Below are 24,393 nucleotides of genomic sequence, written 5' to 3' on the forward strand. Positions count from 1 at the left end.
TGCAGATATTTAAAAATATATGCGTGTGTATGTGTATATACGTACATACACACACCATCAAAGAAGTCAGGTTCTTAACCAGGTTCTCTCCATCTCCGCCTTTTTGGTCACAAAGCCAGTGCCATGTTTCAAATGCACGTTCAAGTTCTCACTCTTGCTTAATCTTCTGTGTTTATTCTGTAAAAAAAAAAAAAAAAAAAAAAAGATATTACTTACCATAAACTAGAACTGCATAGAATAATTACTAAATATTGTGTATTAAAAGTAGATTTCATTTACTACATGATGTCTTTTTCTCTAATCGTGGAAAGAGTTTCCCAGGAATCTACAGTATCACCCTTATCCGTGTTCAGCGCACAACTGTCTGCAGCTAACAGCTCCACTAGGGAAGGAAGGATTCTGTGCCTTGTCTCGCAGTGACAGTAACAAGGTTCTTTTTATTGTGGCTGACATCAAGAAAGCTAAAGTCAGCAGTGAGATAAACACTTCTTGGGACCATCTGGCAAGGATTTTAATCCAATCTGTAAACACTGATTCTGTTTGAGAACCAGGAACTACTGTCCGCTTGGCATCAAGGGCTTTCCTACTTCATTTTACTTGGCAACCAGAAGAGCTACAGAGGAGTCCAGACTCAATTTCTTCACTTCTGTTTCTTCAGGGGTTTTACTTTCATCAAGGATTCCCTAAGGGACCTTCCAGTGTCTTCCAGAGTCATCTGTGGTAGAATAAATGAGGCCAGAGCAGGTTCCACCACTAAGTATCTAGCAATGGTGAAAACCTTCACTTCCTTATATCAGACGCAGGAGTTTGAGACTCAGCTTCTTTACCTGTGTGTTTCTTCATAAAAATCAGCTGCAGTGCGGCCTTTCCAGTCTTTTACAAGAGATCACCGTGATAAGGCTGTGATGGGCGCTTCATCCAATCCCAGGGCCCATTTCTGGAGCTTTCTGCAGCCTGACTGTGGCGACTGACCAGGGATTATTCAACGGTGAGGGAAGGAGAGAAATGGCTGCTGGGACTGACTCTGCCTCTCCCCTGGCAGTAAATTCTAGATATTGAAATGTAGTTTGGAGAATACATACTACAGATTCCCTAGGCTTTCCACAAGCCATTATCCTGCAAATGTGAGTCCTCGGTGTCTAAACATAAAGGTCCTTCAGAGGGCTCGTTTAGACATGAGTGTTGACGGCACTTGGAGGAACGCTGTGCTGCAGGGCCGTTGAAGCACAATGGTATTTTGCCATTTTTAGCTTGTGAGAATTGCTGATTGGGAATGTGATTAAAGACCTCGGCATGCATAATGTGATTGTCTGTAATCATAACCCATTTCCAAGTGTCTGTGTGACAGACACATTAACTGAAAGACAGTGGCATACCATTGCATGTGGCACTTCTAATTGTGTCCATGCTTTTAATTGTTTCCAGGATATAGAAGAACTTATTATTTAAAGGTCAGAATAATGCCCACGATATTGCCAAATCCAGTGAGTGTCACACACCAGGAATGTTGGATGACTTCACAGTTATGAAATTATTTCATTTCTCATAATTCTTGACTTGCCAAGTTAGTGGATTTTTAAGGAGGTTGAGAGAGATTTAAGATAAATGTGAACTAACCCCATTCTGTGGAGCCAGGGGCTTGTATGTGACAGGGACAGCATGAGTTAGGACAGGGTCTCACATAGCACATTCCCTCACTGGGCAAGAAAACCAACTGCAGGGCTTGAAGCAGCTCCAAGAACCCACAGTCACCATGGTGACTTTAGGCTTTATAAAAATGTTTTCTCAGCGTGGCAACACAACCCAGCTCAATGAAAATAAATATGAATTTTGGATTTCTTTTCTGTCTATTAACTTCTTTTTCTCTAGTTAAAAATTAGAGATAACAATTTTAGTTGTCCAAATCGTCATAATGACTAAAAATAATTTTAAAATCTAATAAAACCACTCAGTCTTTTCTTAGGACATGTGTTGGCAGTCTCCTAAATTAGACTAAATTTTCCTGAACAATGACTGTTACATTTGAGAGCAATCTCAAAGTCCAGCTTTGATTCTGACTTTGGGTAGGTTTCTCCATCATCTATACTTGGATTGAGTCACAATGGATTTTTAAACAAACAAACAAAAGCTAACAATTTAGATTCACAAACTGAAGAATATTTATCCAAATCTGAATGACCATCAGATGTCCTCTTCAGTTTATCTTCTTGGCTTCTCTTTCTCGGCCCCCTAAATTACTCCTTATCATTTCCAGCCAACGTATTCTGGACTCTTCCTCAAAGCGTTATACCCGACTGATTCGTGACACGCATCAGCTGCCGTGCTGCCCAGGGAGTGTGTCAATATAACTCCATTACAGGATAAGACGTTTTCACTGTTTTGCTTATTAATTAAAAATGCATACTCATATACAGGCATATCAGAGTTCATTGAATTCCAGCATTAGACCCCATGGAGTAGAATTAACAGTAAAAAGGCTGACCCAGTTCCGAGCTTAGAACAACTGTCTGTTAACACCACAGCCGTTTTAGTCACTCATAGTTAACTGTAGGGAAAGCCCACACCCCTTAGAAACATATGTGGTGCTGAAATGAATTCTTCCATAACAAGCCTGTATATCATTGCTTTCCTTGTTAAACCATGTGTATTTATATCTGAAGGAAATATTTGGAATGCCATTAATGATAATTTTAATAAATGAACAAGTTTGATTATTAAAGTTTTTGTAAAAAAAAAAAATCCCTATTTTGTTTCCCCTAGTCTTTGAAGCAAATACCCATAAAAATACCCATAAGATAGCCCGTTGTTTGGGAGGCAATATGCAAATGGGAAGTGCGGCTGCTCATCCTCCAAATAGTGTAGACAGCCAGCCCCAAAGAGAGACTCGCTACACAACAGAAGTTCATGAATGATTTTTCTTTACAGATATATTAAAATACTGATTGTTCCAGAATACTTATGAGAAAGGTGTGGTATTGGACATCGTAAGTTATCTCTGGAAATTCAAATGACCGTTATAAACTCGTGATGAAATGGCACAGTGCACTGACTGAACTCTGAGGATAGCAGTAGAATACGCGGGTGACATGTGTCCTTCAGCCAGCTCACTCTTTGTTTCAGCTGTTCTCACAGGAGCCCATGTGCTGTGGTGGCAGTCACCTTAGAAAGTCTCATAAGTTAGCCCTCTGCCATTTTTCTTTTTCTTACCAAAAAAAAAAAAAAAAAGCTGCACATAAAGTTCAAATTCTGTACTAAAAAAATTATTTCTACCTAATCATTCTTTCCAGTGAAAAATTGTGTTCTACAAGTGTGAAATGCTCTGCAGTTTAGGCAAAGACTGCTTTTTCGTTTCCCAGCTGCTCAGACCTGAATAATCACACAGGAACTGTATTAATTACAACCCTGCTTGGTCAATAGCTTAGGCATATTCCTGGCTAACTCTTATATCTTAAATTAACCCATTTCTATTAATCTGTGTATTGCCACGAGGCTGTGCCCTACAGGTAAGGTTCTGGCTGGTGGCAGGTGTCTTTCTCCTTCCTCCGCTACATGGTATCTCCTTGACTCCACCTACTTTCTCTATATCTCTGTTCAGCTTTCCCGCCTGGCCATTGGATGAAACAGCTTCTTTAATAACCAGTGGTAATAAAACATATTCGTAGCCTACAGAGGGGTATCACACATCATCTCCCCTTGTTAAGGAACATTTTTAAAGATATGCAGATTCTCTAAAGCAGGCAGTGGCTCCCCGGAGGGTGTGAAATGGGAGGCAGGTGCTGTGGAGCCATGGGCAGCTCTCAGCTACTTTCCTCCAAACCCAAAATGTGTGGCTGGCCGTGTGGGTTTCTTGTTTCTTGTTTTATTTATTCAATAAATTTATTAAATTACCATTGTAGACTAAAATCTTACCGTAATGAGTTTTAAAGTTTAACAAATTAATGGCTTATAAGTTTTTGTATATTAATATATAGAAAAGTTATAGGTTTAACACATATCAATATATATCCAATTGCTTATTTCATTTGAATTGCATTTTAATATTTTACCTGCCTCAAAAATCCTTATAATAAGTACAATGAATTATGAAAAATTTTGAAGTTTCTGGAATTTTTAGTTTCTCTTTAGAAAAATTATACCCTTCTCTAAATCTTAAAACACAAAAACAACCTCACCAATTTATTTTTGAGCCTTAAAAATCTTTGCAGCAGTTTTTGAGTGAATAATGAATGCATCAGTTCCCAGAACTTTAAATGCAGCGTGCAACACTCAGTCATCCTTTCCCTTTCCTGTTTCCACGTGTTTTTCAGGAGCTCTCTCTTTAGACATGTCTGTGGGTGGTCCTCAGGGTTGATCTCCAGCTCCCCAACCACTGAGTCTGTTTTATTTTGTATAGAACTCACATCTGAGATCTCCAGTAGTAAAATTACACATTCAGTCTGGCTGCCAGCACAGCGCGGGGTCCCTGGGGACCCCCAGCATTGTGGCCGCACTCCCTTGCCTGCTTGCCGCCTGTAAGTTGTTGTTTAAGTGTTCTGAGAGAGAATCCTGCTGAAGTTTCCCTTCGATGGAAAATATTAAGACTAATAAAATAGTGCAGAGAGAATGAAAAGCCTGGGTTGTTGGAGGGCAGGAGAGGAATTGGTCAGTAAGGAAGACTTCAAAGGAAGGAAGTAAAAGAAAAGCTCCCAAGTGATAAAGGAAGACAAGAGAGCCTCCCCCACCTCGCCTTTCATCCTGATGTGTGGTTCCTGTGCCTCCACACACCGCTTGCTCTTCTGCCAGTGCCATGCTCGCTGTGCTGGAGGGTCTGCGACTGCCCGCTGATTCCCAATAGATCACAGGTTTCTTAGCTTCAGAAGCGGTCCCTGCTCCTCGCAGCCAACTTGTCTAACTCCTACCCCACCCTTTCCCAGCAGCCGTCACTCAGCTTTGTATGCTGCTGCCTTCCATTTCTCACACTGAACCTTTGCCATGGGGTGGACTGTGATCTTTACCAATAGAAGCGCTACCCAGACTGAGACACGGCTGCCATTCTCCCCAGAGGATAGCCACCCCTGCTGCCTGCACCCCTGTGCCTCATCTCTCTCGTGGTGCCCCCACAGTGCCTCTCTTACACGGCCGCACATGAAGATGTGCTGGCTGGGTGGCAGAAGATACCTCACTAAAATTAGGAAGTCCAACATAAATTTCATATTTATGTCTAGAAATTAAAACCCAGGTAGGAGTATTAATTCTTAAGTTAAAATGTTCAGTTCCTAGAGCTGGGAGCTTCAGTCACTGGAAACCAGACGACGACTCCCACCCTAGCCTGGCGTCTGTGGACATCTGGTCACTGCCATCCATGGGCAGCCAGTGCCAGGTCGCAGGCCTGTTGACCCCACCACGAGCAGGGCAACTGGCGTGTTCCTGGGCCTTCCGAGGGCTTTCTCAGGGGTGTTTTCACCTAAGAATATAATTACTTTCCTGGTAAATTCTGTGCATGCAAGGACCAGTGGCAGATATTTTTAACGGCAGACCCAAAACATTGCACATACCCAGTTGATACATATATGAGGAGAATTGTCGTGTTTTCTACCACTTAGCTTTTCTGTGTGAACTGAATCCAAATGTATCTGAATTTTAATAATTCAAGAAAGTGTCTATGCCAGCATTTTGAGAAGAAATAACTGCCAAGGAAAACCCAGCAGCATATTCCTTGGTGGTGCTGAGGTAATAGAAGGTGTGTGCGGGAGGGAGCAGCTCTAATTAAATTGAACTCATATGCAAATGTGCACATTCTCAATTAAAATCACATTGTATATTGGTATATTTAAAACGTTCTCTAGAGCCTTTGACATGATCAGGAAATCTAGCTTAATTTGACCTTAAGTACCTTGCCTTTTTTTTTTTTTTTTTTTTTTTGTCATTTCCAGCCACTAGTCTCCAAAGAAAACAACTTTCTTGTTTCCTTTAGCTTTGTGTGAACCTCAACTTTATTCTCAGTTGCTGCTATTAAAAAAGAAAGAAAGAAAAAAGAGAGAGAAGATTCCAACCAAACGCTGCAGTTGTTCCTCCCCCACCCCGCACCCCCTTGTACCCAATATTTAACCATGAAGATACTCTGGAACTTTTATGTTATAGGATATGTGTGGGTGAGACCATATTTCGCCAAGGGGTACGGGCTCATCGGCCCCTGTGTGGAGGAAGAACTGAGGAAGGCTGTAGTAAAAGCTGGGGGATGTTGGGACATTCCAGGAGAGACTTAGATATTCTCAAAGAACATGCTGCTGTGGTCAGCCATCGAGACACGTCTTGTAACACAGTGGCCTTGGGGAATTTTCAAACTAAAGCTGTCAAGGCTGAAATTAAAAGGAAAAATCTGCTTCCAGCAAGACTCTCATTTTGACGATAACACTGTGTGTACATTTAGGGCTTCTGTGTGGGTCTGTAGCTCTGTGGATGTTTTCAGTTTCACTTAGTCTGTAGTTGGGAGTGTTCCATGAGTTTCTCCTTGGGTTAGTTCTACTAAATAATAGAATGAAAAGTGTTAGGTTTCTGTTTCCTACAAATGCTTTCCTTAAACTCTCAGTTTACTTATAATTACAAAGTGTATCAAACACTGCTTCTATATTTTATAAAGAAGTGCTAACTATTATGTTTAATATAGATATTTCGTTAAATTGATTTTTAGGTGTTTTTTTTTTTCAAGACAGAGTTTCTCGAAGCCTGTCCTGGAACTAGCTCTTGTAAACCAGGCTGGCCTCACAGAGATCCGCCTGCCTCTGCTTCCTAAGTACTGGGATTAAAGGTGTGTGCCGCCACCACCACCCAGCTGATTTTTTATGGTTTAAGTTAATGATTAATGGCCAAAATAGTAAATACCTGAGTGACCACAAAAGCACCTGTTACCGCAGTCCCGGTTCTGATGAGTAAGAGACACTAGCAGATTCTGCTGTGAAAGCTACAGTCGGGATAGAATGCAAGGATAGAGGGGCAAGGCATTTATTGCATATCAAAATGCTGATTTTCCTGGCTTAATTCTGTAATTTTATAAGAGCTATCTTAAGTAAACTGCATCTTCTGTTTTGTGTTTTATCAAAAGAAAAAAATTAAGCGGTAATTTATAGTCAAAAATTGCACTATGAGCCAGACTTAGCAGAGTCTGCTGTCAGCCAAGGCCAATGTTCTTTGATCTCACAGTTAAACCTTCCTGTCCTCCAAATGAATGAAATGGCCTCTTTTCCTCCTCAAATGTTCAGCAGACCTTTGGCCATTTGATAGGACTGTTATTTTAAGATGTGATCTGGAAAACAACATTGACTGTGGCACATTTGCTATTCTTAGCCTGGTGATCGAGCTGGAGGTCGATGAGTGGTGCAGCCTGGAAAGAAAACACATGCTGGCAACTGCAAACAGAGAGTTCTCCAGCAGCGAGACTCGTTTTAGGGCTAGATTTTTGTTGGCATGTTTGGCATTATGACGATTATTGTTTTTCTTTCCAGCTGTTACACATCTGTATTGAAGGCTGGGGCAACTGGCGTTGGTCAGAGCCCTTCAGTGTGGATCATGCCGGGACATTTATTAGAACGATTCAGTACAAAGGTCGAACGGCTTCCCTCATCATCAAGGTTCATCTGCTCAGCGGAGTGCAAAAACAGGTGAGTTTCCCTGCGTTTGTGCCCAGACGGCGCTGTGTGTAACAGACATGAATCCTAATTGTAATCAAGGAACAAGGAAGCGAAGCAACGCCTCTGTCCTGACACCGTGCCCTGCTGATGATGCTGGTGATGGTGGTGGTTCTCAACCCCGTCCCTGCTGGTGATGCTGTTGACGGTGGTGGCTCCAACCGGTCCCTGCTGGTGATGGTGGTGGCTCCAACAGGTCCCTGCTGGTGATGGTGGTGGCTCCCAGCCCCGTCCCTGCTGGTGATGCGTTGATGGTGGTGGCTCCCAACCCCTGTCCCTGTCTTTTATAGGAGGTGCTAACGAGCAATAAAATTTACTGACTTTAGCTCCACCTCTCTCTGTCACCACCTGCCTTCTGGTAGAGGTGCTAATGAGCTGTGGAATAGCCAGAGGCCTCTTCTGAGTGGAGAGAGGAGAGAGCTGGGACTGCCTAATCCTCCAGTGGATAACCAAGAGTTGTCCTCAGGCATGTCACCTATGAATAGTCTCTCCCTTGACAGCCGAGCCACGCTCCAGCAAGCTTTGCTTCTCCTCAGAGTGAACGTTAACTGCAGCAGAAGTTCACTGCAGTCTAACTCTTGGCATATAAACCTTAGCCCTCAGCACATATTTTTACGTATTTTATAAAACTTCCTTTTGGCCGTTTTTGAAGTTCTAAGACTGCAAAGGGAAAAAAGTATCTGACACTTTTTTTTGTGTGTTCTTAAGATGTGAAAATGTGGTTTCTAAAAGATGTTTTTCAAGTATGGAGCATATGACAAAAGTAGAAAGGAAAAAAGGGAAGTATTAAAATCTGAAAAGTGGCTTCATCACACACACAATAGCTGGGTTTCACATCCGTGTCTGCATCTGGATCGTAACAGGCAGAGTGAGCTTTTGTGAAGAACTGGGGACCTGGTAGGGTCAGCACCTAGTCCTGGGGAGGGCACCCTCTGTGGGAGCCACAGGGGCTCTTCTCTAGGTACAGGCGGGCAGCGACTTCGGGTTCTCGTGACTGCCGACAACAGCAGTGAAACCTAGGGGAAAGGAGCCCCCGTTAGACCATCACCCCTCAGAGTACTGACTGTCCACAACCCCAAGGACGGGACTCAGTCTGCGTTCTTAAGTTGGAAATTCATGTAAACCCTGGCCTGTTCACTACTGGCAGCAAGTTTAAGGGAATTTAGAGGCATCATTGAAAAGATAATGCTTCACTGAGTCTTTGAAAAATATGTAGGTTTTTAAGAGAGGGCGCTGCGAACAAACATAATCAAGTAGACAACGACATTAACATGGAGCAAAGGACGTCGGCTGATATGAAGAAGAACCACAGGCTCCTGTCTGCCCTAAGAGTTCTTACATGTTTGTACTCTCAGATGGCAAATGTGGTCACTAACAAATACATCATCCACCTTCCTACTGACTAGCATGTCCGATATCACACACCTCGTGGTCCTTTCTATGCTCGGCTCTACCGGCTCTCAGGAAATCCCTTATGAAACTGGATACAAAATCTTCTGCCAAGCTTTACTGTTCTCCATGATTGTAAAGCATACACAGCCAGCACACAACGTACTGTGAGGGCTCTGCAAGCAGACAGCACAAAGAACAGAGCCGTACCCAGCAGGCTGTGTTTAAATAGCTGCATATACACATATGCATAATGAAGAAAGAGGCTATCGGTTTAAGAGTCTGGGCAAGACTTGGGAGGAAAGGAAAGGGGGAGTGATATAGTTATATTTTAATTAAAAGTGTATTTAAAGGGCTGGAGAGATGGATCAACAGTTAAGAGCACTGACTGCTCTTCCAGAGGACCTGGATTCAATTCCCAGCACCCACGTGGCAGCTCACAACTGTCTATAACTCCAGTACCAGAGGATCTGACACCTTCACACAGGCATTCATGCAGGCAAAAGCACCAATGCAGATAAAAATAAAACATTTTTAAAAGTATATTTATAAATAAATAAGGAAAAAAACATTCCAATATGGATGGGAAGGTCTTGGAAGCCCCAGGTTGCAACAGTATATGTACATACAAAATCAGTTAATAAAATCTTACCAGATTTCCCTCTCTCCTCCCCTGTTCTTTCCACTCATACGCACAGCAATATTCTAATTTTTTCTTTGGATTTCATTTATTTTGCCATGATAATTTAGTGTTCAGATCTGGTGGTGTTATGATACATCCAAAATACAGAATTTTTTCAAGTGGTTGAAGTTAGGAAGAAAAGAAGTAGTCAAGTTTCTGGGAGCTTTGCCTCTGCTCGTCTTGGCCTCTGTCCTTCTCTCCCACCTGGATTTAGAAGGCTGCAATAGCAGCAGCTGCCTAATTCCAGAGGATCCTGGATGCAGGTCCCTGGTGTGCTGTAGACTGATCTGCCGCTGGGCAGCGGAGAGCTGGCCAGAACTCTCTTTAGCATTGATAGTTGGTCCGTCTTTCTTACATCACTTCTCACAAGTGAATAGAGACTGACCCTGTACACAGTTTCCCAGGACCTTTGTGTGCTGTGCAACTACTGTTGTGCTCACATTTGCTTCTGAGTTTCCTGTTTCTTCCCTACAGAACACCTACCAGTCTCAAAGCTCGAACGCATGTCTTCTTGCATCTCCACACATGCACTTTTAATCACAGTTAAGATATCGTCTTCCAGTGCATCTGGCGCTGCAGAGCTGCTCTTTCATATCGCTGTTCTTCTTGGCACTGATCGAATGCAAGCTCTGAACCTGCTAAGTGAAGTCACATGTAGAAGTCTTCAGTGCACATCCTTGCGGCTTTGGGGAAAGCAGGCAATTAGTGAGGCCTGGAAACGTGCATTAAAGAGAACCTGCATTTAAAGAAATTAGGTAGCTGTCTTCAACTGGTAAATTAATCTTGAAATTGTAGCCATGATTTGCAAAATAAAGGCACTATGAGTTGACCAGTTTGAAGAGAAGCAGACAAAGCTCTTCTGAGCCCTGTTCCCTGTGAGAACACCCTGCCAGTGACTGGCCATTTTGGATTTTCCCTCCCTGGCCAGTTTTAAGGATTTTCCCTTTTATCAAATTTGAAAGCCTATTTAAAAGGCTTTTTACTTTAAAATGAAACTATAAAAACGTACCAAGAGAATCTTTGTCTTTAAAAGAATTGTGTCCCAGATGATTACAAAAGTAGTTTGGTTTCTGTGAGAGAGCCAAATTCTTTCTCCGTCTCCTCGGCTGCAAGGGTTGTGAAGTAAGCTCATGCACACATATTGCAGGCCTGGCTATATTAAGAGTAAGCCGTTTAGATACTGCCTTGGAATTTTCAAATATCTATTTAAACTAGGCGCTACTATGGCATCATAAGGCTTACTGCCGGGAGTGCCTACTAATCCCTAGCGTGTGTTAAAAGAAAAGCTTGCCTGCTAATTTAGGACTCACAGTTGAGTTTTATGGTTTGTTTCTGTGAAGGTGTAGTTCTAAAAGATGGCTAGCATATCTAGGGAAGCGACCGTGAAGAGCGGCTGTTTCCCACTGTGCTCCTGCAGAAATGGAAACAGTTGTGAAGACAATGCTAGGGGTCGGAGAGATGGCCAAGGCCCAAGAGTGCTTTAACGACTCCGCTTCAGCGGGTAGAGGCCTCTGTCCTCCAGTGATCTGCACACATGGCACATCAGTGGAGGGCTACAGAAAGGTCGTTTAATATTTGGTCTCTCCTTCTAGGAGGCTTGTCCTGGATAGATAATAATTCACTCCAATGCAGTTATTCATGGGGCTGGAGAGATGACTCAGCAGTTAGGGACATGTCCTGCTCTGCCAAGGGCCTGAGTTTGGTTCCCAGCACCCACAATGGGTGACTCACAGGCGGCTGTAACTTCATTCCTGCGCACATGGCAAACACACACACACACACACACACACACACTCATAAATAAAAATTAATTAAAAATAGTTATTCGTGTTTATTCATAAAAATAATGGTACATTGAAATCATAGTCACAGTGTGCTATCAATGACAGGAGATGTATTAACTTTCAAGGTTATAAGTTATGCCTTTTAATCTTCGTAGCAAGATGATAAGGCAGACTGGTATTTTGTTATGCTCCTCACCAGGAGGAGGAAGACATGCCAGTTTTAGTTAACTCAGCATCTCAGTGCTGATTCTGCTTCCCTGCTTCTTTCTGTATTTGACTTCCCAGTCTCAACATGGCTACACAATCTCTGCATGTCCTCCTATAAGACATCATGACAGACTTTCTGAGTTCCAGAGATTGGAGTGAGATCTTCACATTAAAAACACAGTTCCATGTTTTCCCTAGGCGTTGACAACAGGAGAAAGGAGTTACCTTATACCACCTGAGTTGAGCTCAGCTGAGGGCCAAGAAAGGTGCCTGGGCTGCCTTTGATACCTACGCCAACTTGAAGTGACTAATAGCAAGGAAAAGAAAGACATGCTTTTGAGATGAGCAGGGAGCCAATGGTGCTTGTCAAATTTGTAAAAATTTGAGTTGACGAGTAGGTACTAGTTTTCTAAGACACATGTGTATTGGGGTTATCTTCAGTATCGACCATGGAACACATTCTGTGGGAGCCACGTAGCAAGCTACTCAGTATTTGCATATTTGCATTTTCTTCTTCTCAGGTAATCATACTGGCACCTACTTTATAAGAATTAAAATTTGTGAAAATAATTTGTATAAAGTTAGGGTTCTCTGACAAAACAGAGCCAATATAGTGTGGAGAATTGATTGATTGATTATAAATCAGTTCCCATTACTATGGAAACAGAAGTCCCAAGATCTGCAGCAGCAAGTTGAAGAGTCGATGTGTAGCTTCAGTCAGACCCTGAGGCCCGAGATGCAGAGCTGCCCAAAGTAGCAAGTATTTCCATCCGCGTAAGTGCGCACCCTGGTGCTTGGCCCTGCCACATTGGCCGGAGGGTGCCCTTCCCTGGAGGTCTGACAAGTCACATGGTGGTGTCATCCAGAAATGCCCGGGATAATTAACATCTGACTAGATTTCATGGTCCAGTCAAGTTGATATATGAAAACTGGTTATCTTAGACCTGTAGTAATAATGTGTAGGAGTTATTGACACTGTTTTATAATCTAGAAATATCACAATAAGTGATGCAGTTGTATTAGGGTCTGGAGTTATAGCTCAGGATAGCACACTAGACTAGGATGTGTGAAGCCCAGGGTTCAAGCTCTAATACTACAAAAAAGAAGGAAGTCCTGTTTTCCTTAGTAATAGTAAATATTCATATTGCAGAAGGATCTGCTTTCTAAGATATTAACTATGTAAGAGTAAGTTTCATAATATCTTTCTAATTTCAATCAGCTTAGAAAATATTTCTTACTACCTCCTATGGCCTATACTCTCAGCTGTGTGTAAAATTAGATAATCCATGGATTAAGTGGAAACTTCTATTGTTTATTTTTAAGGTTGTATAGTTCTATGATATAGAAAAACAAAATGTAATTCTGTATTTCAATCAAAGCTCATTTGTATTGGTTCCCACCAAGATCTGTTAATAGATAAGATGAGTTCTTGGAAAGAGCCTGGGGATCACAGTGAGGATGGCAAGCCACTCTCATGTGACAGAGCTGAGTGCTGGCTCTCAACTCCTGCACCCACTGTCAGTACCAGCCCCAGTCCCGAGACACGACAGAAGGACTTGGTATAGGCTCCCCTTTATACCGGGGCACCCTTCTCCAGCCCTTGTCTGACTATGCACCAGCATGCTCTCACAACTTTATCTCAGTCATCTCGCAAGAGCCTGACGACTTCCAGCTGTTCCGGTCTATGTGTGTGTCTCCTCTTGGAGTATCACCAACTCTGTTTGATCAGAACGAAGCTCGTGTCTTCGTTAAAGACTCCTTTCCCTGCCTTACTTCATTGTACTGCACAGCATCAGATCTCCCTGAAGGAATACATTTTTCTGGTTAATGACATCCAAATGGATTAATCGTTTGTGTACTTACATATTATCTTTTAGATTATCATCTGTGGAAGACAGATCATCTGTAGTTATTTGTCTCAGAGCATAGAGCTGAAAGTTGTTCAGCATTACATTGGTCAAGATGGACAAGCTGTAGTCCGAGAACACTTGGATTGCCTCGCAGCCAAACAGAAATTGCCTTCGTACATATTAGAAAACAGTGAACTGACGGAGTTGTGTGTGAAGGCCAAAGGAGATGAAGACTGGTCGAGAGATGTGTGCCTGGAGCCCAAAGCCTCTGAGTACAGCACTGTCATCCAGGTATGCAAGGTTGTTGGCTTAAGAGGGTGACGTCTTTAATCCTAGCACTCAGGAAGCAGAGATAGGAGGATCTATGTGAGTTCGAGGACAGCCAGGACCACACAGAGAAACCCTGTCTCGGAAAGGAGCAGAAATGTGGAGATGTTCTCACTGTGCGCCTCGCTCGTAGTCCTTGCTCTCTTGTACAGTCACAGCTGTGTGTGCATACGTGAAGTCTGGAAAAGCACAGGAAGGCTGTGGCGGGGGCTTCAGGCAGCTGGCTCCCCGTCAGTTCTTCCCAGTCCATCTTGTATCACTCTCCGTGCACAGACTCCTGCCCCTCTGTGGAAAGGACCCCTTTGTCTCCCCACATTCCGTCTGCCATTATGAAGTCTGGTTCTGCTAGGTTGGTTTTCTTAGTGACTTTTTCCTTTAACTGCAAACTTCTTTCATCATCTAAGCTGATACTCTGTGACTTATTTTGCTTCATTATTAAGCCGTTTAGAATCTGATAGGGCCTTTCCTTCCTCCTGTGCAGGTGCCTTCCTCAAACAGTTCCATTATTTATGTGTGGTGCACAGTTTTGACGTTGGAACCCAACTCTCAAGTTCAGCAGCGACTGGTGAGTGCTTTCCCATCCTGAAATGTGGTGTACAACTCTGACCTTTCCTATTCACAGATAAATAAGGTCAGAGTGACCCAGGGAAGAGATTTATTACAAGTTTGTTCAGCATCAAACAGCTGGAAAACTGCAGCAAAGCAAATATGAAAGTTGTTCTTTTTATTTTTATAGATTGTGTTCAGCCCTCTTTTTATCATGAGGAGTCATCTACCAGACCCTGTAATCATACATTTGGAGAAAAGAAGTCTGGGTTTGAGCGAAACACAGATGATTCCAGGAAGGGGGCAGGAAAATGAGCTGCAGAACGTGGAGCCTGACCTCGCGCATCACCTGACCTTTCAAGCGCGGTATGAGCAGAGCGGGTTGCCGAGGAAGCGCGGCTGAAAAGTGGTCTTGAACTGTTTCGGCTGCATGGATGCTTATGTTTTTGTCTGAGAAGAACGTTACTTTAAAACTGCTCTTCCTCATCTATGGGCTTAGAATTTGGCCTTTTTAATTTAGCTTATAAATAACCAAGTGGAATCATTAAAATGTAATTTACTTAGATTTTATTGACATGTTTCTGCAGAGAAGAAGGGATGACAAAGATCTCACCCAAGTATGGGCAGATGGGAGGGCGAGCCAGGGCCCAAATCATCTAATAAGTGTCATAAATCTCAAACTCCTCATGAAACAATGTATCAATCTAAGTACATTTATAATTAGATTCTCTCAGTAAATTATAGATCACTTAGAAATCTGATGTTTCTTCTTTCCATCTTGTAGAGAAGACTACGATCCCTCAGACTGTGCTGTTCCCATATCAACAGCCCTCATTAAGCAAATAACCACTAAGATAGAACCTGGAGGCACAGTTAACCAGATGCTTGATGAGTTCTATGGGCCGGGACAGTCCCACGAACCCACGTGGCCTTATAATAAGAAGGATTCAGACAGGTAATAGTCATCATTAATTTTCTACATGTACTTCTAAACATTAAGAAATAACCAATCACAACAGTACTAGCTGTGCCACTCAGATTTGTTGTTGCTGAGACACAATACCTGAGTAAAACACCTTGCAGGAGGAAAGATTTATTTGTCTCACAGCTTTGGAAGTCTCAGTCCACTAGAGTAGGGAGGGAGCACAGAACAGAGAGGGCACAGAGCAGAGCGGCTCCTTCATGGCAGCAGGAGCACAGAAAGAGGGTCTCTGCTGTTTGTTTTCTCTGTCTTGTTTTTTATTCCCTCTCGGCCCCAGCCTATTGGATGGTGCTGCTAACATTCAGGATTAATCCTCTCTTGAAACATCTTCATCAGCATACCCAGAGGTGTGCTTTGATGGGATTGTCATATATACTTCTCAGTCCAGCCAAGTTTATAGCCTGATTAGCCATTATGCCAGATATAATCAATGCCGCAGAGAAGATCATTTGCAAGCATGTGTCAGAGTCAGATGGCATCTAGTTTGGTTTCACCTTATAGATATCTGTACTCATAAGGTGCTTTCTCCTGCTGGCAAAAGCAGCCCTGGGTGAGCGGAGTGCAGAGGTATTCTGCGGGAGCATTGTGTGTCTGGAATGCTTCCACATACTTCATAAATCTGAGCTCGTCGTATTTCAGTGAGTGACTTGGATGTGTTTGGAGCAGGAATGAACAGCTGAGTCAGTGGGACAGCCCAATGCGAGTGAAGCTGTCGGTCTGGAAACCATACGTTAGAACCCTGCTGATAGAACTACTGCCCTGGGCTCTGCTCATCAACCAGTCCAAGTGGGACCTCTGGCTGTTTGAAGGAGAGAAGATTGTTCTGCAGGTTCCTGCTGGCAAAATTATTATTCCTCCTAATTTTCAGGTAATATAACTTGAAACTAGCATACTATTTTTCCTCAATAGCTAGATTTTATTCTTAATTTATACGTAGGATCTTAACAGGATAAATCACTTGTGGAAAACTGACCTGGCAGTGCACACATAAAGAGTATGAAATGTTCTTTGATATTTAAACACTTTTCAGATGTGTTTGTGCTCATCAGCAGTGCTACCATGAATTGTTACATCTGATAACACGAGCTACTTACATTCTGTTTCCCATTCCACACAGGATACTTGACAAGCACTAACCACTAAGTCCTTTTTCCGTCACAACTGGGACTTGGATGTCCACAATTGTGAACGTTCACTTGTTGATGATAACACCGCACACATTAGTGACACAGGGTAGAAATGCTAACCAGGAAATAAATTCCACAGAATGACTTCATATTCTGACACCAGAGAACTGACTTTAGAAAACCAACCCATTTCAAGAAGAAATATGTGTTTGTAAGGAAATCTTCCTTTGGAGTTCCGCTTATAAACATCTTTATTCAATTGTATATCTCCTGCTTCTTAAAGCAATCATATGCCATCACCTTATGGAACTGGAATGTTAGCCCGTATGGACCTAATGTTACATGTTATTCTGATGTCAAATGAGATGAAACCTCACAGTCTTTAAGTCTTTGAAATTCATGGGGTAGTCACAGCTTGAGTTTGGTTTTTCTCTTTTCCATGAACTTAAATTTCATTGTGAACCAAAAAGGATATTGGAAACCCAAAATAAAATACATGTTGTTGTTACAAAAAAAAAATAAGTACAAAGGGACTGTTTGGTTGTGTTATTAAATGTATTGTATACTTTTGTTTTGTTTTTTTTGTTTTGGGTTGGATTGAGTTGATTTTTCGAGACATGGTTTCTCTGTGTATCCCTGGCTGTCCTGGAACTCACTCTGTAGACCAGGCTGGCCTTGAACTCAGAATCCGCCTGCCTCTTCCATCCAAGAGCTGGGACCTTTTAAAGTCACGCACCACCTCCGCCCGGCTTTGTGTACTATTTTCTCTTAATCCTGAAGTCAAATATGGAAAAATTAATAACAATAAAATTGAGGCCTTATTTTTCCAGGAAGCTTTTCAGATAGGAATTTACTGGGCAAACACAAACACTGTGCACAAGTCAGTAGCAATTAAACTGGTCCATGATGTGACGTCCCCAAAGTGGAAAGATGGCGGGAATGGTGAGGTGGTGACGCTGGATGAGGACGCATTTGTCGACGCTGAAATAAGACTCGGCGCTTTCCCAGGACCACAGAAGGCAAGTCCGTGTGGATGTGTTGCAGGGGCATGACCGCCACTCTCTTAGTACATCCGCCTCCTGGTGTTATTCATTGTAAATCATACTTGTCCTACACTTCTGGTTTACAGTGGGTTTTCCCCTGGTAATAAAGCTGGGTTATGTCGTTTATCCAGTAACTGCTCCATTTCAGAAAACGCACCAATCACAAGATTGATGGTATGGGGAGTGGACTTAGTCCCAAATGTTCACAAACTACTTTTGGCCTCCTCCTTCAGAACAGGAAGTGGGGTGTCTGGTGCTGTGAGCAGGAAAGGGCACCCCGACCAGAATGATAAATCTGATTCTCTTGTGGAATTAATGTCATAAGAAGAAATTATATTATTCAATGCATGATTGTAAGAAGTGTATTGGTTCGTTGAGAGTTACATACCATATGTTCTGACCATATTCACTACTCTCCCCCAGTTCTTTCCAGATTCATCCCTACTTCCATACCCGCTAACTTTGTGTTCTTTAAAAAAAAATCAAGACCAATTTGTGCTACCCAAATATTATTATTTGATATGTGGATTGAGGACATCTTGGACGGGGTGGGAGGAGCTGTGTTCTCTAGAGAACCCACACACTCTCTCCCAACAATTAACAATTGCCAATAGTTCCACTGCTAGGAATTCCATACCCAGCTCCTGTCTCTGCCAGAATTTGGCCTGGCTTGACTCGCTCAGATCTTGAGTGTGCTGTCGCAGCTGCCACATTCACATGTGCAGCTGCCCTGCAATGTCTGCATGCCTCCAGCTCCTACGTGCTAGCCACGCCCTCTTCTGCAGTGACCCCTGAGCCTCGGGAGGTGGCACAGTACACACATTCCCTGCCATCTCTGTGTGCCTTGTACATCTACTGCAAACAGAATGCTGTTGAGTTCTCCCCACAAAGGTAAAATTGGTACTGTCCTGGGCAGATCCATATGTCAAACAACCCTTGAGGAATAGCTGAGGCTAGGTGCAGTGGCCCACACCTGCAGTTCCAGCCCTGGAGAGACATAGAGGCATGGGGTAGCTTGGGCAATAGTAAAGACTCTGTCAGGAAGTCTTCGTGTGTGTGTTTGTGGTGTAAAAACTGCCCGCTCCTTGCTTCTCCCACAGCTGTGTCAGTTCTGCGTCTCCTCCATGGTGCAGCATGGCATACAGATCATTCAGATTGAAGATAAGACTACAGTAATTAATAATACACCATACCAAATACTTTATAAGCCACAGTTGTCCGTCTCCAACCCCTATTCTGGAAAGGAGGTAAGCAATCCACAGTGCGGTTGTTCTCTTTGATTCTATCAATTCACTATAAATAGACAACATTTTTTAGCCTGGGGCAAAGAAAAAGCTAACAGTGAATATAGAAATCCTGTTATTTCTGCTGGATTTGAGACCAGCAATGGCAAGTTGAAGTTGCCACAGTGAGAAGTGAGTAGGATGCTGCAGCAGCCCTGAACAGTACATGGTAGTGGCTCCTGAGTGTGAGTGTGAACACGGCAGGGCCCGGTGGAAGCAGAACCACTGGCACACCTGCCCTCTGCTGCCATAGTGAGCATGCTCCTCTGTCTTCTTTCCAGCATTTCCATGTTCCAGACACCGCTACTTTCAGCATTAGTCCAGGTGGAGAGCACTCTGAGATGAAATCCAGCTCCCTGCCTTGCTGGGACTTCATGCCTGATATGGGGCCATCATTGGACACAGCCGAGCTTCAGAAACAGATACTGCTGGGCTTTTCTCCTGCACCAGGTGCCGACAGCTCGCAGTGCTGGAGCCTGCCAGCTGTCGTTAGACGAGAGTTTCCCAGACAGAGTGTAGCTGTGCCCTGTGGAACCTTGAGGGAAAATGGATTCTGCACCAGGTATTTTACATGCGTGTCAATGCTCTGTGCCTGTCATTGTTGCCGCTCCTCAAGAGGCCAGGATAGCAGTGTTTCCGTGTGTAATTCTAGGTTCTCTTTCATCTTTAATGACTTTTAGACATTGGATACCGTTGAACAAAGGTCATGATCACAAGCAGGTTGTCCGCTTAGAAGATTTTTTTCCCCATTTGCACCGTATGCTGCAGAGAGGGCTGGGAAATGGTGTTGTACCAGAGTGCATTGATGTATGGCAATCGTTTTAGGAGCTCTTGCTCTCTGGAGAATGATAAGAAATGAAGGAAAAATGAAGAAAGTCAAGTTGAGACATTTTTCTTTTCCAATACTTTACTTTTACTTCAAAATGGAATTTTTCACAAAAGACATTTAGAGAGAGAATAACACAGATAAACACAAGCCAAGGGATAGGATGTGCTGTGGTTGTTCCTGCACGCAAGCTGTTCCAATTGCAGATTACCAACTATGCAAATAACAGCCACAGGATTGGGTCTGAGACATGTAATGGTTTGTTCGCAATGGACATGTATCTTGTGGTTGTTTCATATCAGGGTCTTTTTCCCAGCTGTCAGGCATAACTTACTATGGTGTATACAACCACAAAAGAAAATGTGCTCTGACCTAGTGAGAGGTGCCTTCTTCTCAGGGTGCTGCTTTGTGTACTCTGAAGTTTAAACCATCCCAATTTTTTAGATGTGTGAAGAGATTTGTAATAACCATTTTAAAGATTACAGACTAACAGAAGATCTCCATAATGGGCAGAGACTGTTCCCTCCACACGTCCTTTCTTTTTTCATGTCACAAAGACCCCGATTGAAAAGTATATTTCACCCTAGTCCTGTGAGGATGGTTGTTTTTGTTTGGTTTTAGATAACATTAAGCATATTGAGTTCTCTTAAAAAGTTTGTGAATTATTTTTAAATGGAAAGTAAAAATTTTTCACAAAGCATGTGGACATTAGGTTTAAATTTGCTAAGACTTACAGTATAAATTAATCTTATATGTAAATAATAAAGTAAGTTAAAAATATGAATGTATAGTCCCAGCCCTGGTTTCTATGGCCCAGAAGAAAATTGTCCAAAACTGGCTTGCCCAGGTACTTCAGAGTAACTGGAAACGGCTTCCTTGTCCATGTGAGGACTTCACTCTGAACGGAAGTGTGCTCTGTTCTCTGGTCTCCTCACTCGTCCCCTCGGTCTAGCAGTGGACATGTGGTAGCATGCTGACTGCACTTTGACCAAATGCCAGTGCACAGCTGAGGAACGTTCTAGGGGAGGACTCTGCAGATGCGAAGGGTTTTCATCATCATAAGCTAAGAGCTGCATTTAGCAAATTACCTAATTTCTTTAATTTTGATCATTAGCGTAGTGCATCAGAGAGAGTGTTCCCTCCTGCTAAGACATAAATACCATGTTAATCTGCAGGACACTGGTGGGTCTCTCTCCTTGTGCGGCCACTTAGAAACAAGGAGTCCCAGCTTGCTCCGGTGAAAACGTAGGTCCTGTGAAGTGCGGGAATTCCGTGCTGACTGACAGCACACAGATGAGTCTGCCTACCTTTAGAACGGAAAATAGTGCAAATGCACAAATTATCAAGAAATTTCTAACAGAGTAAAAATTAAAATGGCCCAGCTCTTTCTTTACCAAACTCTTTGGCGGAGGAAGAAAGTGCTGCACTTGAAGAGTGTAAGGCAGGCAGAGAGGGAACTGGGGTGACAAGCAAGGTGAGCACACGCTGGCAATTGTCTGTCTTGATGATAGTGTCGTGGAGGGTTTAATTTAAAATCATTTTTCACATTTTTTGAATATTTTATAATAAACGCATATTACTACTACTATAAAATTAGCAACCCTACTTCATGTATGTCAACTATTAAATGAGGGACAGGCTCGTATTCTGGAAACACACCTGCCCTCTGAGCACACTCAAGTGAACGGGGACCAGGAAGAAGCCGTGTCCCCCGTGAACCGTGCTGTCTGGTCTGTTCCAGGGCAATAGCACTGACGTATCAGGAACACTCTGGAGTCACTTACTTGACCCTCTCAGAAGACCCCAGCCCTCGAGTAATTTTCCACAACAGATGTCCGGTGACGATGCTCGTCAAGGAGAACATCAGAGGTGCGTGTCACAGCCCTGACGTGGGGCCGCAGAAGACATGGGTGTTTGGGGGGATGTTGATTTAGTAGATACCTGTGGTCCTCTAAAGAAAACTTCCCACATTGTCAGTCGCTGCTTCCACATTGTTTGATGTCCCTAAGTCTTTGTCCTTAAGACAAAGGTCTACATGGGCCCTTTTTTTTTTTTTAAATCTTTCAGATATTCCAAAGTTTGAGGTTTATTGCAAAAAAATTCCTTCTGAGAGCTCCATTCATCATGAGCTGTATCACCAGATTATCAGTTACCCAGATTGCAAGACCAAAGACACACTTCCCAGCCTCCTGTTAAGACTGGAGTCGACAGGAGAAATGACAGCCGAGTGGAGTGACGCTGTCGACGTCAACAGTCAAGGGACTCAGGTCAGTGACTACTCTTTCTAAACACAGCCCGCTTCCTTCTTCTCTCCCTCCCTCCGTTCTCCCTCCCCTCCCTCCTTCTTTCCTTCCTTCCCTCCATGTGTATTGTTTGTGGGGGGGGGGGCACGCATGCACATGTGGAGGTCAGAGGACAGTATGTGAAAATCAGCTCTGTCCTACCTCCAGATGGCTGACAGTACAGTCCATCAGGTAAAGCCCTTGCTGCCACCCCTGATGACTTTAGTTTAATCCCTAAGACACATGGGTATAAAGAGAACCACCTCCCAGGTTGTTTGTCCTCTGACTACACACACCCACACAACACATAAATAAGTAAACAAATAAATAAATGTTGCACTGAACTTGTTTATACATTTTTTTTTTTTTTGGTTTTTCGAGACAGGGTTTCTCTGTGGTTTTGGAGCCTGTCCTGGAACTAGCTCTTGTAGACCAGGCTGGTCTCGAACTCACAGAGATCCGCCTGCCTCTGCCTCCCGAGTGCTGGGATTAAAGGCGTGCGCCACAACCGCCCGGCTTGTTTATACATTTTTATATCTTCATCAGGTCCTAAATTCTTAAATACCAGGTACATGAGGGAAGCACATGGTAAAGTGAATCCGTCTCCCATCTAATACCTGTCAAAAATAAAATAAAATTACAGACTTCTTTATATGGAAAGTTCAGCTGTCCAGGTTTTCAGATGATTAGAGTTTTGATTTTAGATCAGTTCCTTCTTTTGAAAGCGTGCCAATTTAAAAATTATGCTAGTAATCTATAAAAACTCCGTAAATATGTTTTTAGGATTCAGCAATAAAATGTCTTACCTTATTCTAAGTGTTCCTAGTATCATTTTTATTGAAATTGACACTTGAAACTAGCATTTCTTCTCTGTTTTGCATAAAATTTGAATACTGTTTTCTGTCACCATAATAAAATACCTAAGAAGATCAGCTTAAATGGAAAAGATTTATTTTGGCTCATGGTTTCAGAGTTTTTAGTTTCGGCCAGTTCTGTTCTTAGATCAAGACAGGATTAGGGCACAAGAATATGGCAGAGGAAAGCCTCTCACCTATGGGTGCAGCAAGCATGGAGGGGGAACAGACCAGAACAAAATATATCCCTGGCATGCCCTTCATCCAGCTAGGAGCCGCTTGCTAGCAGTCTGTCCAGCTGTGAACTAGGAATGGCTGACCCCGTGATGACATGAGCCCCCTCATGATCCACTCACCTTCCCAGCATCACCAGCTGGAGACCCAGCCTCAGCACTTGTGCCTTTGGGCCTTTTACATCCAAGCTGTAGCACTGACTAGCTAACTTCAGAGCTTCCCGTCATTAACAGAAACTGCAATCTTCCCATCCCCTGCCGTAGTCGCCTCTATTCTTCCTTCTGTCTCTCTTCATTTGTCCACTCTAAGCATCTCAGATAAAGAAGTATTTGTTCTCCGTGCCTGGTTTATTTCATTGAATATGTTGTCTTAAAGGCTTATGTGTGTTATAGGATTTATTAGAACATCATAGCTTTTTATGAATGAATAATTTCGTGCTTATACTTTCTTATAGGTCTTTCACATTAGTTACTATTTACAAAAGCTTGCAAAAAATATGACCTGTTATAATAGCTATAAATGTGTGTTAAAGTATAAAGTATTAACAATAATAATAATAGTAATCATTTAATAGCCACCCTACGTCTAATGCAGTGCTGAGTGCCCTCACTCTTCTTTAAGCTTTAAAACAGACAAGCAAGTTATGACTTGTCCTAGCCGTGGAGGGGAGCCCTCCAACAGTAGCATGACCTAAAGCCCATGCATTTCAAATACATTTCAAGAGTGCCCCCGGCCCTGCCTAGCTCCAGCATGTACTGCCTGTGCTGGTCTCCATTTGGACATTCTTTATCCTGTCAGGAGTCTGGAGAACCCCTTGACAGTCTCCTGCCTCCATCTCTGGGCCCTCTGGGGGTTTGTATAGCATTTATAATTTTAATTGAACTTCTCTTTTTTTAAGCATTAAGCATCCATCTTAATCCTCTATGTGGTATTTATTCAACTTAAATGAAAAAAATGTCAAAGACAGTTCTGCAATATAAATACAAACCATTGAGATGTCATTTTTGTTTCAAAGAAGGCACCACACTCACTAGTTTATTCAATATCAAATTGCACGTAGGTGTTCTTACTAAAATTTTTGTCTTTTTTATATATTTTATACATGTGTATCATGTACTTTGAGTGATTGTCTTCCTAAGTCTGGTTTATTTTATCTAATTTGATGATGTCCAGTTTCATTCATTTTCCTGAAAGTGACATAATTTAGTTCTTTATATTTGAATAATATGCCATTATGGGGATATATCTTGATAGAGAGAAAGATGGATGGATGGATAGATAGATAGATAGATAGATAGATAGATAGATAGATA

At 42.6% G+C, this 24,393-nt stretch overlaps 1 protein-coding gene across 4 annotated transcripts in view; it reads left to right on the forward strand.

Annotated features, from left to right (window-relative positions):
* The window catches only part of Vps13b (vacuolar protein sorting 13 homolog B), a 399,494-nt gene that overhangs the window by 339,597 nt on the left and 35,504 nt on the right, over nt 1–24,393 (forward strand). For all 4 annotated transcript variants that reach the window (XM_050163211.1, XM_050163229.1, XM_050163202.1 and 1 more), the window contains exons 44-54: nt 7,482–7,637; nt 13,604–13,867; nt 14,385–14,468; nt 14,640–14,815; nt 15,234–15,404; nt 16,098–16,299; nt 17,389–17,577; nt 18,702–18,848; nt 19,166–19,446; nt 21,452–21,579; nt 21,778–21,977. In XM_050163211.1, coding sequence (XP_050019168.1) covers nt 7,482–7,637; nt 13,604–13,867; nt 14,385–14,468; nt 14,640–14,815; nt 15,234–15,404; nt 16,098–16,299; nt 17,389–17,577; nt 18,702–18,848; nt 19,166–19,446; nt 21,452–21,579; nt 21,778–21,977 — 1,998 coding nt within the window. The remainder of the gene's footprint in view (nt 1–7,481; nt 7,638–13,603; nt 13,868–14,384; nt 14,469–14,639; nt 14,816–15,233; nt 15,405–16,097; nt 16,300–17,388; nt 17,578–18,701; nt 18,849–19,165; nt 19,447–21,451; nt 21,580–21,777; nt 21,978–24,393) is intronic.

Source organism: Alexandromys fortis, unplaced genomic scaffold, assembly GCF_014885135.2.
Source record: "Alexandromys fortis isolate MF-2015 unplaced genomic scaffold, M_Fortis_MF-2015_v1.1 scaffold_17, whole genome shotgun sequence".
Classification (NCBI taxonomy): Eukaryota; Metazoa; Chordata; class Mammalia; order Rodentia; family Cricetidae; genus Alexandromys; species Alexandromys fortis.